This window comes from Heterodontus francisci, chromosome 2, assembly GCF_036365525.1.
Source record: "Heterodontus francisci isolate sHetFra1 chromosome 2, sHetFra1.hap1, whole genome shotgun sequence".
Classification (NCBI taxonomy): Eukaryota; Metazoa; Chordata; class Chondrichthyes; order Heterodontiformes; family Heterodontidae; genus Heterodontus; species Heterodontus francisci.
Window position 1 is genome coordinate 165,443,419 of NC_090372.1, and position 18,929 is coordinate 165,462,347.

General features: G+C 42.9%; 1 protein-coding gene across 1 annotated transcript in view; it reads left to right on the plus strand.

Moving 5' to 3' along the window:
- LOC137348174 (voltage-dependent L-type calcium channel subunit beta-2-like) overlaps nucleotides 1-18,929 on the plus strand; it is a 126,596-nt gene that overhangs the window by 24,401 nt on the left and 83,266 nt on the right. Inside the window, exons 3-4 of the mRNA XM_068013485.1 lie at nucleotides 15,743-15,865; nucleotides 15,962-16,098. Of these exons, the coding sequence (XP_067869586.1) occupies nucleotides 15,743-15,865; nucleotides 15,962-16,098 (260 nt within the window). The remainder of the gene's footprint in view (nucleotides 1-15,742; nucleotides 15,866-15,961; nucleotides 16,099-18,929) is intronic.

Here is an 18,929-nt window from a genome sequence, read left to right on the forward strand (position 1 = left end):
AACTGTTCCCACTCCTGAAAGGATCAAAAATGAGAGGGCACAGATTTAAAGTAATTGGTAAAAGAAGCAAAAGCGACATGAGGAAAAACCTTTTCACGCTGTGTATGCTTGGGAATAAAGGGCAAGCCATTTAGGACTGAGATGAGGAGAAACTCTTTCACTCAGAGGGTGGCGAATCTTTGGAATTCTCTGCCTCAGAGGATAGTGGAAGCTCAGTCACTGAGTACGTTCGTGACCGAGATTGATAGATTTCTAATTGCTAATGACATCAAGGGATATGGGGATAGTGCAGGAATATGGGGTTGAGGTAAACAGTCAGTCATGATCTAGAATGGCAGAGCAGGGTGAAAGGGCTGAATGGCCCACTCTTGCTCCTATTTTTCTATGTTCCTATGTTAAGGTCTGGAATGCACTGCCTGAGAGTATGGTGGAGGCAGGTTCAATCGAGGCATTCAAAAGGGAACTAGACAGTTAAATGAAAAGGAAGAATGTGCAGGGTTATAAGGAGAAGGTGGGTGAGTGGCACTAGGTGAAATGCTCATTAGGAGAGCCGGTGCAGACACTAGGGGCTGAATGTCTGCCTCCTGTGCTGTAACTGTGATTCTGTGATATAATCAAATCCTATAGCACTAGAACTTAGTTTACCTTTAATATGTACTTGCTACCAAGTGTTTTTCCTCTTTTTTTTGTTGAGTGCTGCAGTTGCATTATCTGAAGAAAATGAGGTACCGGGCAAGATTCAGGCCCCGCCTGATGGGAACGAACACAAAGGCGGGTGAGCGAGAAAATGCACGCTACCGCCCATCATGCTGTTTTTCTGGTGAAATCCCATCCCCAGGCCATATTCCCAGAGGCTGAATGGGAGTCGGCGAGGTTATCTGCCCTCAAGCGGCGGGTAGACAATTAAGGGGGTTACATAAGCACTTAAGCCTATTGTCAGAGACTCTGGAATTTACTAGTCAGCCTCCAGGCCCCACGAGGTGTCAGGCACTAGGCCGGCTGCCTGGGGGCGACCTGCTGGAAGTGGACTGGGGGCCAGTACTCCAGCGCTCCTGCAGCCACTGGCTATCCTGTGGAGGGGTTTACCCCTCTACAGTGGTGGCCTGGCTGTTGAGGGCATTTTTAAATTTAAAGGTCCTTGAGGAAAATCTTTTTCACGCGGCAAGTGGTTAAGGTTTGGAATGCACTGCCTGAAAGCATGGCGGAGGCAAGTTCAATTGAAGCATTCAAAAGGGAATTAGACTGTTATCTGAAAAGGAAGAATGTGCAGGGTTATGGAGAGAAGGTGGGAGAATGGAACTAAGTGAATTGCTTGTTCAGAGAGCCGGTGCAAACACAATTGGTTGAATGGCCACTTTCTCTGCTGTAACAATTCTGTGATTCTGAACTGCAGGCTTCATCTCCATCCAGGCTGGAGGGCCTTGATATAGAACTTCCAAGCTTGTTTGTGAAGAAGAAACTGAGACCACAAAGCTTAGGTTGAGACTGTTTATTGCTTGCCACAGAATTTGCTTCTCTACTCCTAACAACCCAGAGCCACTGTTGGCTGGCTCTTCATATATACACATTTGAATACGATTAACTAACACCCAACATCTGTTCACCCTATTATTGTGAACTACCAGGTATTTATCATCCATTAACAGAACATCAGACCCTAACAGGCCTCCTATTCCCTTTCCAGCTCAGAGAACCCGCCACCTCCCCCACCCCCCCAATCCTTAATTGAATGATGAGCCTGTGCTGTGGCCACTAATTGACCATTTTGGGAAAACTCACTGCCAGGTGACTGTTGCCCACATAGTATGGAGCTCTGACCCCATTTGACCTTGACATTGGTGTCCGAACCCAAAATCCTGTCCGCTGTGTCTCTTCATTTTATATATACCTAAATGCAGTAGCACTGAGGGATGTGATACCTTTCTTAATTACTATATTTACCACAGTTTAATAATATTTCTTAAAGTTATTCCAGTTTTACTATAGTAAACTGTTCATAAAGTTGGATTGCTTCTAATAGAGCCTGATGTATAGACTATTCATTTGGTGATTCCTACTAATTCACACAAATGACTTGAAATTGCTAACTGGAAATAGTTTGAAGGTACAGAGTAGTGAACAGATTCTTAACTAGAGCTCTATGATGAGTGTCAAACAATAATAATGTGCTCAATGCAGTTTGTGCAGCCGAGTTAAATGTGAAAAATGTTATAGAAGACTATTTCTTACTTAAAGCAACAATGAATTCTGACTTGGTGGATATGACCCAAGGTATTGAGTAGCACCCAAAAAGCAGAACAAAGAATAAGTATTTAATCACAAAAATGGTGAGAACCACCCCATCGCCTCAACAGATATGTCAATAAGTGTTGGTGAACACTTTCATCCTCAAGCACAATTGGTGGGCTAGCTATTGGGGCTGTCAGCTGCTGTCTGCACTAGCACCTGCACAGTCATTCTTGCCTTGGACGATTTCTTATGTTATGGTTTCCAAAATTCCTCAGATTTGGGAACTGTCCCATTAGATTGGAAGTTGGCAAATGTTACACTGCTTCTCAGAAAAGAATAAAGAGAGAAATCCGTGAAGTACAGGCCAGTTAGCTGAATATAAATCATTAGGAAAATGCTGGAATCTATTATTGAGGAAGTCTTAACAATGTACTTAGAAAAGCAAAGCATGATTAGAATAAGTCAAAATGGTTTTACTAAAAGGAAATTCTGTTCAATAAATTTATTGGTTTGTTTTTGAGGATATAATTAGTAGAGTAGATAAAGGGGAAGATAAAGATGTAGTATACCTGAATTTCCAAAAGGCATTCGATAAGGTGCCACACGAAAGGTTAATAGGCAAGATAAGGGCTCATGGTGTTGGGGGTAATATATTAGCGTGGATAGAGGATTGGTTAACAGACAGGAAGCAAAGAGTGGGCATAAATGTGGCATTTTCAAGTTAGCAGGCAGTGCATAGTGGAGTGCCTCAAGGATCAGTGCTAGGGCCTCAGCTATTTACAATCTATATTAATGACTTAGATGTCGAGACAGAGTAATGTAGCCAAGTTTGCTGATGATACAAAGGCAGGTGGAAAAGTAAGCTGTGGGGAGGACACTCAGTCTTCCGACCTTCTGAGACAGCAACTTGTAACTCCGATCAGAGACCTTTTCAATATTCTGACTGTGAAAAGATATTTATAAGCAAAAACGAACTACTGATACATACATATTGAATGGCAGAGCAGGCTCGATGAGCCATATGGTCTACTTCTCCTATTCCTTGTGTTCTTGGTTAGCAAACTACTACAATGTTTTCTCTGATAAACACTCAATTCTCTAAGTCACACCACCAGTCTCTAGTCCTCTCATCTTCATCCTTAAGAATCTCCCCTTCATGTTCTCTTAAATCTGGCACTCCCTTCCTTGCACGAATTTCACACTTTCCACTCAGCCACCTTGTTTTAGTGTCCTACTTCCACATTCATGTGCTTGCACTAACCTTGCTTCTCATTTAAACTATCAACTCCACTCTGCACTTTGTTTGACTCAGCACTTTGACTCAGCGGGTAGCACTTTGGCGTCTGAGTCAGAAGAGTTTGTGTTAAAGCCTCTCTCCAGGACTTTCGCACATAATCTAGGCCCTGTCTGCCTGTTGAAGTAGATGTTAAAGATTATGTAGCACAAAAAGCCTGTCAAGTGTACTTGCTTAGTAAGGTGACTGCAGTTCAATGTACAGAAAAATTTGGGGATATCCTAAGCTGCATAAATGCAAGTTGGTATTTTTTCTTCCTTTTCCTGCAGTCTGCCCATAGCACAATATTTGATTTTATGTTAACTACCTATCTGTTTATAAGAAAATAAGTGCTGCATCCCATTAAGTCTACCATCAGATTGCTGATTGGTGCTAAGAAATTGGAAACTCTCTGCCATTGCCACCTTTCTGGCTTAGGCAGGTTCAAAGCCTGCTCTGCAAATTTTAAGCCAGAAATCTTGGCAAGAAGACAATCTAGGTTTTGATGTTAGAAGCCTGAGAACAGATGCTAGGCCTGAAAGTCATGCATGTTAGCATGATGACACAATTTTACGTCACAGCACAAACATGCTGATCTGCGTCAGTGTAACTCCAGATTGTTGCAAAAAATTGTATCTGATATTCGGAGAAGACCTTTGTCTTTGGAATGCTGTTGATTGCCATCAACTATAATTAAGTCACTATCACAGAATGCTTCATATTTGGAGCTCGTAATGGGATACAGTTGTCTGCATATATTTCCCCGTCCCTTTGAAGCTTGCCTATCGTTTGTATCTTGCCGCATGGCCAAAGTCTCTCAGTATAGATGTGACCGATTACCCCAAGTAGATATTGATGCATTGAATAAGTGATGGAATAAATTAGATGAATGCCTCTTCGTGCAACAGAGATGCCAGCAACATATATTTCAAGATAGAACGATCTTTTTATGATTCACAAGCTGCAGGAAAGGTTTTTGATTATGTTCCTACCATTCTAGTGGCTGGATTACAGCCTGGATTTTGGAATCAGCAGTGAATGAATGGTGCTTGCCATGCATTTCACTTATACCTGCCCACATTGTTTGTGGGCTTTAGGGGGCAACTTATGAATCTCGGGAGTCCGATAGAGCATGGAAGAATGGCTTCCTCTACAAGGGAGCAGAACGAGCAACAGTGTGTCTCTTCAACCAATCAAATTAAAGAATCTTTACTGAGGCATGCAAAGTCTAAACCAGGAAGTGTAAGTTGGAACATTGAATTAAATGTAACATCATGCATAGAAAGTGAAATGAAGAGAGGGAAAGACAGGATTTAGAGTGAGAGACGAAAGGGACAAAGAGAAAGTTTTAAAAAGTGTGTTAATTAAAACAAATTCCAACATGAATTAAAATTTGAAAGAATGAAACTCCACACGTAAATGTAAAATTTAATGCCAGAGATGTTGTTTGGTAGTAACTAAGATTTAGAATGCTGATAAAAATTCACGTACTCTTAAATAGACAACCCCTAACTTTTTTTTATAATAAAAGCAAAATACCGCAGATGCTGGAAATCTGAAATAAAAACAAAAAGTGCTGGAAATACTCAGCAGGTCTGGCAGCATCTGTGGAGAGAGAAGCGGAGGTCTGTGATCTTTCATCAGAACTGTCAAAGGTTAGAAAAGAATTAGGTTTTAAGCAAGTGAAGGGGAGGGGGGTGGGGGAGAGAACAAAGGGGAAGGTGTTTGATAGGGCAGAGGACAGGAGAGATTAAATAACAAAGCTGTTCTTGGACAAAGTCAAAGAGTGTGTTAATGCTTGTGGTGAAAGACAAAGCATTAGTCCAGAGAGAGTGCTAATAGCAGAATAATGATCAGCTCTGACTGTATGAAAAACAGGCACATGGTTAAAAAATAAAATATTTAAAAAAGGTCAGTCATGCTCTGAAGTTATTAAACTCAATGCTCTGTCCACAAGGCTGTAGAGTGCCTAATTGAAAGATCAGATGCTGCTCCTCAAGCTTGCGTTGATGTTCACTGGAACACTGGAGCAGGCCAAAGACAGAAATGTTGGCATGAGAGCAGGGGAAGTGATGAAATGGCAAGCAACTGGAAGCTCGGGGTCATGCTTTTGGACTGAGCGGAGGTGTTTGGTCTCCCCATTGTGAGCAGCGAATACAGTATACTAAATTGAAAGAAGTACAAGTAAATCGCTGCTTCACCTGAAAGGAGTGTTTGGGGCCTTGGATAGTGAGGAGAGTGGCAGTAAAGGGACAGGTATTACACCTCCTGTGATTGCATGGGAAGGGGACGAGGTGTCGGGGGTAATGGAGGAGTGGACCAGGGTGTCGCAGAGGTGATGATCCCTTTGGAATGCTGACAGGGGAGGGGAGGGGAAGATGTGCTTGGTAGTGGCATCATGCTGGAGGTGGTGGATATGGCGGAAGATGATCCTTTGGATGTGGAGTCTGGTGAGGTGGAAAGTGAGGATAAGGGGAACCCTGTCACGGTTCTGGCAGGGAGGGGAAGGGGTGAGGGCAGAAGTGCGGGAAATGGTCCGGACACGGTTGAGGGCCCTGTCAACCACAGTGGGGGGGGAATCCTCGGTTGAGGAAAAAGAAAGACCTATCAGAAGCGTTGTTGTGGAAGGTTGCATCATCAGAGTCGATGCGTCGGAGACTGAGAAACTGGGAGAATGGAATGGAGTCATTACAAGACGCAGGGTGTGAAGAAGTGTAGTTGAGGTAGCTGTGGGAGTTGGTGGGCTTATAATGAATATTAGTGGACAGTCTATCCCCAGAAATTTATTCTATTTTTATTTATTTAGAGATACAGCACTGAAACAGGCCCTTCGGCACACTGAGTCTGTGCCGACCATCAACCACCCATTTATACTAATCCTACATTAATCCCATATTCCTACCACATCCCCACCTTCCCTCAATTCCCCTACCACCTACCTATACTAGGGGCAATTTACAATGGCCAACTTACCTGTCAACCTGCAAGTCTTTGGCTGTGGGAGGAAACTGGAGCACCTGGCGAAAACCCACACGGTCACAGGGAGAACTTGCAAACTCCGCACAGGCAGTACCCAGAATTGAACCTGGGTCACTGGAGCTGTGAGGCTGCGGTGCTAACTGCTGCGCCACTGTGCCACCCTGATGGAGACAGAGAAGTCGAGGAAGGGAAGGGAAGTGTCGGAGATGGACCATGTAAAGGTGAGAGAAGGGTGGAAATCGGAAGCAAAGTTGATGAAGTTTTCCAGTTTGGTGCGGGAGCAGGAAACGGTACTGATACAGTCATCAATGTACCGGAAAAAGAGTTGGGGGAGGGGGCCTGAGTAGGACTGGAACAAGGAATGTTTGACATATACCGCAGAAAGACAGGCATAACTAGGACCCATGCGGGTACCCATAGCAGCACCTTTTACTTGAAGGAAGTGAGTGGAGTTGAAGGAGAAATTGTTCAATGTGAGAACAAGTTGAGCTAGGCAGAGGAGGGCGGTGGTGGATGGGGACTGTTTGGGTCTCTATTCAAGGAAGAAGCAGACCGTCCTGGTGGGGGATGGAGGTTCGTTGCTGAGAGTGGAACTTTACCAGTGGCAGTATTTATATCACAACTTCAGATTATCCATATCGTCTATTAAATTCACTTGTAAAAATATGTTAAATTGGCAAATGTATCAATTGGCATTTTGTCAGTACTACTTCATTTTGTTTCTCTTTTCTGCTATTTCGTATTTGATATTGTCTTGCATTATGGACCTTAACCTATCATCTAGGTTTTTCAATAAACAAAATACAAGATTATTTTTACTTTGGAAATGTGGATTTTCTTGAGCCGTTATGCTTATTTTTATTTGGGTATGAAGAATGATGACACAACTTTTTGAAATTGGTTTTACTAAGTCCCACTGTTTCGTATTCGTACATTCTCAAAGATATCCAGTGTAATGTTTGCGTAAATCTGAAACTGTCATGAGTCATTGAGCTTCGCTCAACCTCTATGATCTCAATACCTGATGTATTTTGATGACTTTATGGTTGACTTATTTAACATTCTAATTTTATTGTTTGAATTGGCTGATTTAAAGGGCTATTTATAATAACTTAATTTGATATTTCACACCAGACTGCAATTTTAATACAATAGTCCTAAGCAAGCCACCTTCTACAAATGTCTGTTAAACAATTGAGGCCCTGAAGATTGGAAACAATGATCGAAAGTACCAGAAAACACCAAAAACTCACATGTACCAGACAGACAGGGCAGGATTATTGGCCCCCAATGGGAGCCAGCACGGAAGTCAGACAGGAGCCTTTGTCAGATCATTTTCTCAGAGGCAGTTTGGGGGAGCGGCAGGTAGCCGATTAAGGGTATTTAAAGGCACTTAAAGCCTATTGTCAGACTGGAATTTTCCAGTCGGCCTCTGGCCTTCCTAAATGGGAAGAGACCCTTAATAGGTCATTAATAGGCCACTTAAGGGCCTCAATTGGCATCTGGGTGAGAAGGCCCATGTCAGCCTATCCTGTCAAGGAAGTTTGCTTGGTGAGGGGGATGTGACAGGCCCTCTGCCCCGCTGCACCTCCCGCCACCTTTTGCGCTACTCCATGCCCACCCGCCCCACCTCAGCATCCAACACTGCCTCGGGGGGGGCCACACAAAATCCAGCCCATATTGTGTACAGGAAGAATGAATGATTTTGTTAATCTTCTGTAACAGATACATTTTTTGTCACTCACAAGGCACACACATCTGTGGCTGATAGGGCCCGGCTCACTCTCAGGTCTCCGAGACACTCAGAGCTAATTAATGGGGGAAGTCATAATCAATCCAGGGATGATTGTCCATCAACCTTTCCTCAGCACTGTAACTGAGATCAGGAGTGTAGGACTAAACCTCTCAATTGTGGTGCAAGACTTATGCTCTAACTTTATCATCTGATGCATTTTACACACAACTTCTATTGTTTATATTGTATGTATGTCTGGGTCTTTATAATGCACTGGTTAAGCCTCAGCTAGAATATTGAGGGTATCAGGGCACCACACACTTTAGTAAGGATGTCAGGGTCTTAAGATAGGGTGCAGAAGAGGTTTACTAGAATGGTACTAGGGGTGAGGGACTTCTGTTATGTGGGAGAGAGTGGAGAAATTGGAATTATTCTTCTTGGAGCAGAGTAGGTTAAGATGAGATTTGATAGAGGTGCTGAATATCATGAAGGATTTTGATGAGTAAATAAGGTTAAACTGCTTCCAGCAGCAGAAAAGTCTGTAACCAGAGGGCACAGATTTAAGGTGACTGGCGAAAGAGCCAGAGGCGACACAAGGTGAAAAACAGTTTACGTCACGAGCTATGATCTGGAATGCACTGCCTGAAAGATTGGTTAAAGCAGGTGCTATAGTAACTTTCAAAAGGGAACTGGATAAATACTTGAAGGGCAAAAGAATTTACAGGGCTGTGGGGACAGAGTAGAAAAGCGGGAGTAATTGAATAGCTCTTTCAAACAGCCGACACAGGCCTGATGGGCCGAATAGTCTACCTTCATGCTGTATCATTATATGATTCTAATATTGAGATGAGTTGCTTCATCAAACAGTACAGTTAAATATGTTGAATCATTTCCAAAAGGAAATGAAAGTCCAACTAAGAAGCCAAGCTTATTCTGAAAAGTGCTCTTGGTTGTTTTAGGATTTAGAATGTGCAGTTGTGCAATAAATCTGAATCTGTACTGGCCTTAAGCTGTGCATTTTATTAATAGAGCATTGGGGCTATAGCTTTTTTTATACTGATCTTGGTTTACCATTTGAATATGTTTACAACAAATTGCAATTATATAGTGGCTTTAACAAGATTCTTCAGAGGCATAATCAGAAAAAAGTGGACACCCAGCCAAAGAAAGTACTATTATAAAAGGTGACCAGAAACTTGGGCAGAGGTGTTTTTTTATGGAAGGTCTTAAAGAGGGAGAAAGAAGTGGAGGGGCAGTGTTTAGAGGGGACTGGCAGAGTGCAGAATTTCAGCAGCAGATAGACTGAGGCAAGGCCAGAGGCAGACAATGTCATGAGGTGAAAATAGACAGTATTTGTGCTGGTTCAGCTTGGTTCAGGGCCATGTGGGATGCTGAGGTTTGTGAACAGGTTGCTTCAATCTGATGCACTGGTTGGGGAGGGGAATGAAATCCGTACAGAGTTTGTGGTGAGGGCTGAAGACAATGGGCTGAATTTTACTGGCCCCTCGACGCCGTGGGTCACTGCATGGGGGCCGGTAAAATTCTGTGGGGAGAGGCCTGCCTTGACCCGCGACATCGAGAAGGGCCGGCGCATATTACCAGCTGCGGGGGGACCTTGGTGCAGCACACCCAGCGGCGGGCCCTTCATCTAACTATGTAGATTAACATTAAGTAGATGCAAATAAACTTACCTGCAGGCAGCAGTGTATGGAGTTCTGATGCAAGAACCTGGTGGGGTGGGACAAAATTTTCAGGGCTGGAGGGGTTGGGGAGCGGGCAAAACAATTTTGATTGGTCGTGTGATTGTTGGGATGGGGTTGAAGGGCAAAAGTTTGAAGGTTGGGGGTAAAGTTAGGTTAGGGAAAAATACATTTTCCGGTTATCCCGGGCAATGAAATTACCACTGTGGGGGGTGGGGGGTGGGGGGGGGGGGGGGTGCGGGCGGTAGGTGGTTGGGGTCGGGCCTCCATCACAACAGTTTTTATTAAATAAAAATTAATAATGCTACACCTTTAAAAATGGTAATTTCATCTAAGGGCTTACAGCTGTGGAGCGCGGCACACAATTAAAATTCAGCCCTATGGCTTTACTCTTTCCAGTGTTTAGAGTAAGTTGCAGCTCATCCAAGATTGAATGATTGAATGTTAAACAAGAAGGCTGACAGCACAGAGGCTTAAATATGAAGAATGGCCTTGTTGAACACACATGTGTATTGAACTGTACTCCATCATGCGTATCTTCAGAGGATGAGGATTTTAAAAAAACTATACATGAGTAGTGTGTTTATTTTATAAAACTATCACTCTTCCCTCTCGAAGATCCTTGTTGGGCCAGGCACCAGCTCCTGATGAGAAGCCAGGCAGGTAACTAGCTGTTGGAATGAACCTCCAGTTCATTCCCACCATACAGCAGCACTGCTGAGATTGAGACACTGCTATCATAGGACAACACATGCCTTACTATCCTGCTGCTCGCTCCATGGCATGTTGGAACTTGTGTCTGTGTGTGTGCCTGTTTTTAATTCATTTTCAGGATGTGACTGTCACTGGAAAGACAAACATTTATTGTCCATTGGACTCAGCATTTAGTTCATAAATTTTAGATCATAACCTCTGCACCCATTTTGTTTCGTGCTTTTTTTTTGCTGTTTTTTTTTCTCTCTTTCCTTCTTAATTCCTTCACTTGGCATTCATAGAGCTACTATCCTGCCATTTACACCTCCTCTGGACACATCTTTTGTTTCTATATTCACACCTAATCTGTACTAACGCTTTGTCTTTCAACACACCATTAACATATTGTTTGCCTTTGCTCCGTGACCTTTTGGTCAGCTATGTGGCCTGGTCCAATCTGCACCTTCTCCTTTGTTATCTCTTGCCCAACCCCCACCTCACTTGTTTATAATCTGTGACTTTTCTAATATTTGTCAGTTCCGAAGAAGGGTCACTGACCCGAAACGTTAACTCTGCTTCTCTTTCCACAGATGCTGCCAGACCTGCTGAGTGAATCCAGCATTTCTTGTTTTTGTTTCAGATTTCCAGCATCCGCAGTATTTTGCTTTTATTTTCTTTTGTTTCTGTATTTGTTCCATTATGACTCATTTTGCCTTTTCACCATGAATCTTTTTGTAATTTGATCTCTCATCCCCTCCACACTCTACACTATCAAAGACCTTCCCTTTTGTTTTTTTTCCCATCCTCTCCCCTTTCACTCGCTCAAAAATTACTATATTTCGAACTTTTCTCAGTTCTGGTGGAAGATCACAGACCTGAAACATTAACTCTGTTTCTCTCTCCACAGATGCTGCCAGACCTACTGAGTAATTCCATCATTTTCTGTTTTGGTTTCAGATTTCCAGCATCCACAGTATTTTGCTTTTGCATTTATTGTCCATCCTTGGGTGTCCTTGAGAAGGTGATGTTGAGCCATTTGTGTTGTTGCATTTGTAGCAAAGCTAGGGCATTCTGGAGAAAGTCTTAGACTCTGGATAAAGTCAACTAATGGCTCTTTATTATTTACATTTACTATATACACTCTGCGCAAGCCTCTTGAGCTTGTATCCTCTGTGTTGCTATCTCTTCTCAAGCTCATTCCATGTGACTGTTACATCATCACTCTTACAGTGGAATGGGTCGCTCTCATTGTCTTCAGTATTAACCCTTTATCTCCTTATAGTAGAGGCTACCTACTTGGACCGTTGCAGTCTGTGTGGTGAAGGTGCTCCCACAATTCCATTGGATAGTACCACCAGACTTTTATCTATCTATTTGCTTTTGACCTCCTTTCCCTTTTTTCTCCCCGTAAGACCTTTGTCCTCTTATAACTTCCAATGGCTGGTAGAATGGGGCACATTTTCTCTAATAGTTGTGTTGATCAACGATCCGTCAATAGGATTAATCCCAAGATGGCAATCAAGCTCATTAAATCCATGGTTCTGCCTTTGGATCACTCACCAGAGATATTTTATTCTTGCAGCCTTTATTTTTTTTAAAAAGAGCATTGCCCAGGACTTCGCCATAGCCAGAGGGGCCTTATGAGAGTTTTAGACATTGCCAAGATAAAATAAATACTTTATTCACAGTTAGCAGCTCAGCTAAGAGCTGACTGAACTCATCTTGCTAAGAAAGGAATAGTGGATTGAGAAGGCACTGCGAGGACATGAAAGTCTGCTGTTAAGTTTAGAGTCTAGGAATGGGCCACCAGGTCACAGGAATTTAGTCATTCAAAACACTTTAAACGTATGCCCATAATGCAAAATTCCACTGTTAGCTTCACACCAACTTCTGCCCAATTCCTTTATAGAATTCCACTATAGCCAGCTGTTTCCTGTTAAGTCCTGTTAAGTGTAATTCCTGATATTAATATAACAAGTTTCCCAGTAATGGTTTTTAGACAAGATAATGCCAAATACTGCACTGTGATAGTGACACAATTCATTCTTGGGTAAACTATTTTATTTACCGCTTTCTGTTGTTTCTTGCTTATGTTGAATGGCTTGAATACATTATCCAATCGGTTGTTCCATGAAGAGTTGCTAATTTTACTGTTTTTGTCCCTATTCTTAGAAATCCTGATCTATGGATGGCATTTTCTTGGCAAACTGGTTTGTGTATATCCACTGTACTGTCAGTACTAAGAGACGCAGCATTTAATGTGGAATTCGACATTCTAAATTGTACTGGTCCCTATTCTAGTTAGGCTGGTCTGAGGTGTTATGTTAGAACTTGAACTCCAAAGTGGTGCTTGCAATTCTATCACAGCACAGCAATACAGAAACCTTGGGTTAAATTTTATTAGCCCTCTCGGGACAGGCAGGGACGCGAGGGGGTTGGAGGGGGGGCTCCATAAAATGGCGTGGGAAGGCACAGGTTTTAGTGCCTGTCGCCTTCCCGACGCCATTGAATTTTGTCAGGGGCAGGGACTGTCGAGGGCAGCCTTCCTGCCCAGAAGCCAATTGAGGCCCTTAGATGGGCAATTAAGGGTCTCTTTCCGCCACCGCTGATATTTTACCAGTGGCTGGTGGGACAGCAGGTGACCTTGCTGTGGGCTGGGGTTGGTGGTGGTGGGGGGGGGCCTCAGTGGCAAAGACCACCCCTGCGCCTACACCCCGGCACCCCTGCCCTCACCAACAACCCCTCACCTGGGCCTGCCTGACTGGCCCTGGTGAATTTGCCTGCATTTATCTGCAACGGAGGCTGGTGTCCATGTTGCCTGTCCATGGGTGCAGTCCCAGCACCGGCCACCGCTCCTGGTGGCACTGCTGAGCCACCAGCTCTCTGATTGGCCAGGATCCCCATCCTTGGCGGGACAGGAACCCTGGCCCCAGGCACTGTAAAATGTGGCTAGGGGTCCCCAAAATAGCCGAGGCAGGGATTCCCCCCCGCCCCCACCTTTCTGGCCGGCATCAGGACCCTTGCCACCACCATAAAGTTCAGCCCCTTAGAATTACTTCAGTTTATCCCACAGAAGGAAGCCATTCAGTTCATCATCTTTGTGATGGCTCTTTTGCATGAACTAATCCCATTGCCTGTTATTTCCCCCATCGTTCAGCTTCTAATATTTATTCCACTTTAAAATGCAATGGTTTCTGCCTCAGCTGCTCTCTGACAATATTCCAACTCTTTGTAAATAAATTTCTACTTGTTTCTTTTCTCACTCCCTTAGTGGTAATTTTAAATTGATAACCCCTTGTTATTGACTCTCAGCCAGAGGAAATAGGATTTCCTTACTTTATCTAAATCATTCATAATATTTAAAAAAGAAACACCTAGTAAATATTTTGACCCATTTTCTAATCTGGTGGAAATGATCCCAGGAGCTCATATCTCCTCTTACCTATAGTTTTGCGTCCAAGATTTGCTTTTCCCACCTGATGACTTCCTTATTCTTTCTATAACTGCACATAGGACTCCAACTGTGGCTGAATTGTCTTAATTTTGCTCTTGTACTCTGCTGCTGTTATAAAACTCATTAAATGTGCAGGAAATAGTTTCCATTATCAGTACTGGGGAAGTATTAAGAATTCAATTGGTCATGAAGTGTGACAGACTGTAAGTCATTTAAATGTTTAATTTTTTTTTTTCAGTTAGCCATCAAACTAAGTTGTATATTTAAACCAAATGAGTGATGGTAACATCCAATTAATCATGGTGAACTGGCCTTGTATTTGATTAGTTTTAGAAACATAGAAAATAGGAGCAGGAGTAGGCCATTTGGCCCTTCGAACCTGCTCCGCCATTCATTATGATCATGGCTGATCATCCAACTCAGTAACCTGTTCCTGCTTTCCCCCCATATTCTTTGATCCCTTTTGCTGCAGGAGCTATACCTAACTCCTTCTTGAAAACATACAATGTTTTGGCCTCAACTGCTTTTTGTGGTAGCGAATTCCATAGGTTCACCACTCTCTGGGTGAAGATATTTCTCCTCATCTCAGTCCTGAAAGGTTTACCCCGTATCCTTAGACTATGACCCCTGGTTCTGGACTCCCCCACCATTGGGAACATCCTTCCTGCATCTACCCTGTCAAGTCCTGTTAGAATTTTATAGCTTTCTATGATTGTAGATTGTATGATTTAGATTGTATTTAACTTTGAAATTGTCAAAATAGGTTTTCATTTTAGGGGAAAAAAGAACTCTCAGAAGGGCAATGGAAATGATGTAGACCAATCTATTTGTTGTGAGGGAAGAACTGAATTTTTCCCAGGAATGTGAGGGTTTATTCTGTGACCCTGCACTCGCAGCATGGTGCTTAACTTGACTGGATACAGGTTGGAGATTCACAGTGTTTTATCTCCAGCTCCAACTGTAGCTTCTGTTTCACGAGGCTTTCTGCTGGGAGCACATGATTGGCGAATGTGCCTTGAGAGTGTTCCTTGAAGTGAAATGCACTTGAGTGGCATGATTCCAGTCAGAAAAGGACTCTCATTGGGGGCCCATATGTTGTAATGGAGGATTTGCTGTGTCCTGCTGTACAACAATCCATCTTGGATCATTCGGAGGGAAAGCATACAACTCTGCCTGGCCCTTTAAGCAATTGTCTGATATCGAAAGGCACAAAATTGTCTAGAGCCATATGAGGTTGCGAGTGTGGATACTGGAAAGCAGAGAAAAAGGGAAATATCCATCCAAAAACTAAGCACTGCTTTTATTTTTAACATTGGTGGAAAATTGCTGAATTTTAATTATGAAAGTCAAAAGTGAGTGACAACAATTTTTAAGTTCTGAATATTTGTGTGCTTCATGCATTTGGCTTCTCTCATGCAAATCAAATCTGGGCTGCATGAAATAGATTGTGATTGAAACATTCATGTGATAATTGAATCAGTTTCTACTTGGTCTGTGCATAATGCTAAATTGTTATTTGTATGCACAGTTAGGGTGTGGTGAACATAATGTCCAGTGCATCAATGGAACGATTCTCTTGGAAGGCATCTGCAAAACACTGAATGCTCAAAACGTTGTCCATGGTCTCAGTAAACCAGAAATATTTAATTAAAAAAAGTTTTATTTATTTCTCCTGACAGACTAAACCTGTTGCATTTGCTGTACGGACAAATGTCGGCTACAGTGCAGCATTGGATAATGATGTCCCTGTCCCAGGCATGGCTATCTCATTCGAAGCAAAGGATTTTCTACATGTCAAAGAAGTAGGTTTGATTCATGGTGTAGCATTTAACACAAAACCTTGTCTTAACAGAAGTATATATTTTTATATTTTTTTCCTTATTTGTTCCCATGTTTAGAAATTCAGCAATGATTGGTGGATAGGACGGTTGGTTAAAGAAGGCTGTGAAATAGGGTTCATCCCAAGTCCAGTCAAATTAGAAAACATGAGGCTGCAGAATGACCAAAAGGTGAAGCAAGGAAAATATCACTCCAGGTAAGCTGAAAAGAAAATTCCTGATGTAGAAGTAGTTTTGGAACCAGCATGTGACAGTTTAGATGTGTTAGGATATAGCTGAATTTCCCCAGGTTCCACTTATTAAGATGACATCCGCCTAGTCTGGTAAATACCATAATGGAAATGCATGCAGTTTCTTATAAAACAATCTTTACTGGTCAATGATCTGAAGCTGGACAGGAAAACTAAGACCAGACCTGAAATTAGATTCCATTTCAGATTTGATCAACTATGTTCAGAACTTGACGTAGTTGGGGCACAAAAATAAAAAGGAAAGCTGGGCTACTTCAACTGATGCTATTATTGACTCTTAAGTTTTATTCTGAATACAAAATGTTTTGTGAAATCTGTAATATTGGAAAATATCAAATGAAGACCGTACACATAGTGTCATTGCAATAAAAGTAAAATACTAATGAGCTTGCCTCAATATCACTAAGATGATTTGTGACATAGTTATAGATCAATAAACACATTAAAATCTTAGTAAAATATTTTGAAGTAAGATCTGTATAATAATTTTAGGTCAAGGACCATTATAAGTCACTTCAACATAATATGTGTCCCCTTAAAACGACATAGATAGGATGAGGAAAGAGGTTCTGCTTGGGGATTATGAGCAGCTGGGGCTAAGTTAAAAAGCTGAACCACAAATGTAATAATCTCTGGATTACTAACTGAGCTATGAGCGAATTGGTGAACAGTTGAATGCATGGCTCAAAGATTGGTGTGGGAGAAATGGGTTTTGATTCATGGAGCCTGGCACCAGTGCTGGGGGAAAGTGGGACCTGTACCTTTTGGACAGTCTTCACCTGAACGATGCTTGGACTAGTGTTCTGGTGAGTCATGTAACCAGAGAGGTAGAGAGGGCTTTAAACTAAATAGATGGGGGGCGGGATCACGTGGGGGGAGTTGTGGTAAATTAAAGAGAAAGGACAAGGTAATAGAGCAGGGTAGCGATATGGATGATGATAACCAGAGTATGGCAGGAAGGAGCACATAAACTGAAGATTACACCAGCAGACAAGGCCAGAGTTTGTAAGAATGGTAAAAGGACAGAATTAAAGGCTCTGTATCTGAATGCATGCAGCATTCGCAACAAAACCGATGAATTGATGTCATACATATTTATTTCTATTTGTGCTCTGATGGCCATGACAGAGTTGTGGTTGCAAGGTGACCAAGACAGGGACCTACATATTCAAGGGTATTTGATATTTCAGAAGGACAGGAAGCTAGGAAAGGTGGTGAGATAACTCTGTTAATTAAGGATGACATTTGTAAAGTAGTAAGAGATGACCTTAGTTCAGAAGATCAAGATATAGGGCTAAAGTTTTCACAGTGGCGGCGAGCTGCAAAAACAGCAGGGCGTAAGGGCAAGATGTGCGGCATGATATTTAATGCGGCAGTGATATTTAGTTGGACAGGTTGAACCCACCCCACCAAGATGACGTGGAGGGGGCGGGTGCTCTGTTCCCGGCAACGGCGTCCAGCACCACTGCGCAGTTGCCGGCGCCAGTTTTCAAGGATTAAGAGCCCTTGCTGACAGTTTCAATTATTAAAGGGACGGTGCATGTGAACTTATTAAAAATAATTGCAGAAATATTCCCAGCCACTCTCCCACCCTGCCAATAGCATTACATATCATTTCTGCCCTCTCCCCCCGAAATACTTACCTTGAGTATATGACCTTCCCCCACCCCCCCACCCCCCACCACCAAAGTTGAGAACCTTTTCCGTTTATCCTTTCCCATCACCCCCTCGACCAACCAGGTAAGTTTTTTTTCCCCTCTTCATCCGTCCAAATGGAGATCCAAAGGCACGGGAGTTCCGGCAACTGGCTGGAATATCGCAGCAGGAAGAAGTAAATATTAATTCATTTATTTACATAAATTAAAATATTTAAATGAGGCTCCTGTCGGCGAGCGGCAGGGGGTGTCACAAGGAGACCTCGCTGCTGCCAGTAAAATGCGGCGGGTCCTTCCTGGCGTCAAGACCGTGGTGGGCTTTCCCAGAGGCATTTTCCTGGCCCCCCGCCATGACCCGTGACGTCAGGGGGCTGGTAAAATCCAGCCTGTAGAGATAAGAAATAGCAAAGATAAGTCACTTATAGGAGTAGTTTATAGGCCCCCTAAAAATAGATACACTGTAGGACAGAGTATACAGGAAGAAATAATGGGGGTTTGTAAGAAAGGTGCCGCAATAATAATTCTGCGGGGAGAGGCCCGCCTTGACCCACGACATCGAGAAGGGACGGCCACATATTACCAGCGGCGGGGGGACCTTGGTGCGGCTCCCCCGCCGCCTGGCGGCGGGCCCTTCATCTCCATATTTAAATTAACATTAATAAGATGTAAACATACTAACCTGCGGGCTGCGGCTATCCATGCCAATTTTACGGCCTCCATTCGTTCTCCCCGCACCTTTGGAACTCCACGTGGAAAGTTCGGGTATTTGAAAAAGCCAATTGATGGTCATTGCCTGAAATGAAATGACTATTGTGGGGGGTTGGGGAAAGGCCTCCACATCTTCATTACATCTAACTAAGGAAGTTAACGATTTTATTAAATTGAAAGAAAAAAAGTATAATAACTGCAAAGATGAGTGGTGGGTCAGAAGATTGGACAGATTTTAGAAACCAGCAAAGAATGACACTTTTTTTAAAAAAAGGAGGGAGAAGTTGGAGTATGAGAGAAGGCTAGTGAGAAATATAAAAACAGAGAGTAAGAGTTTCTACAAGTAGGGATGAACGTAACTAAAGTAAGGGTTGGTCCCTTTAGTGGGTGAGACTGGGGAATTAATAAAGGGAA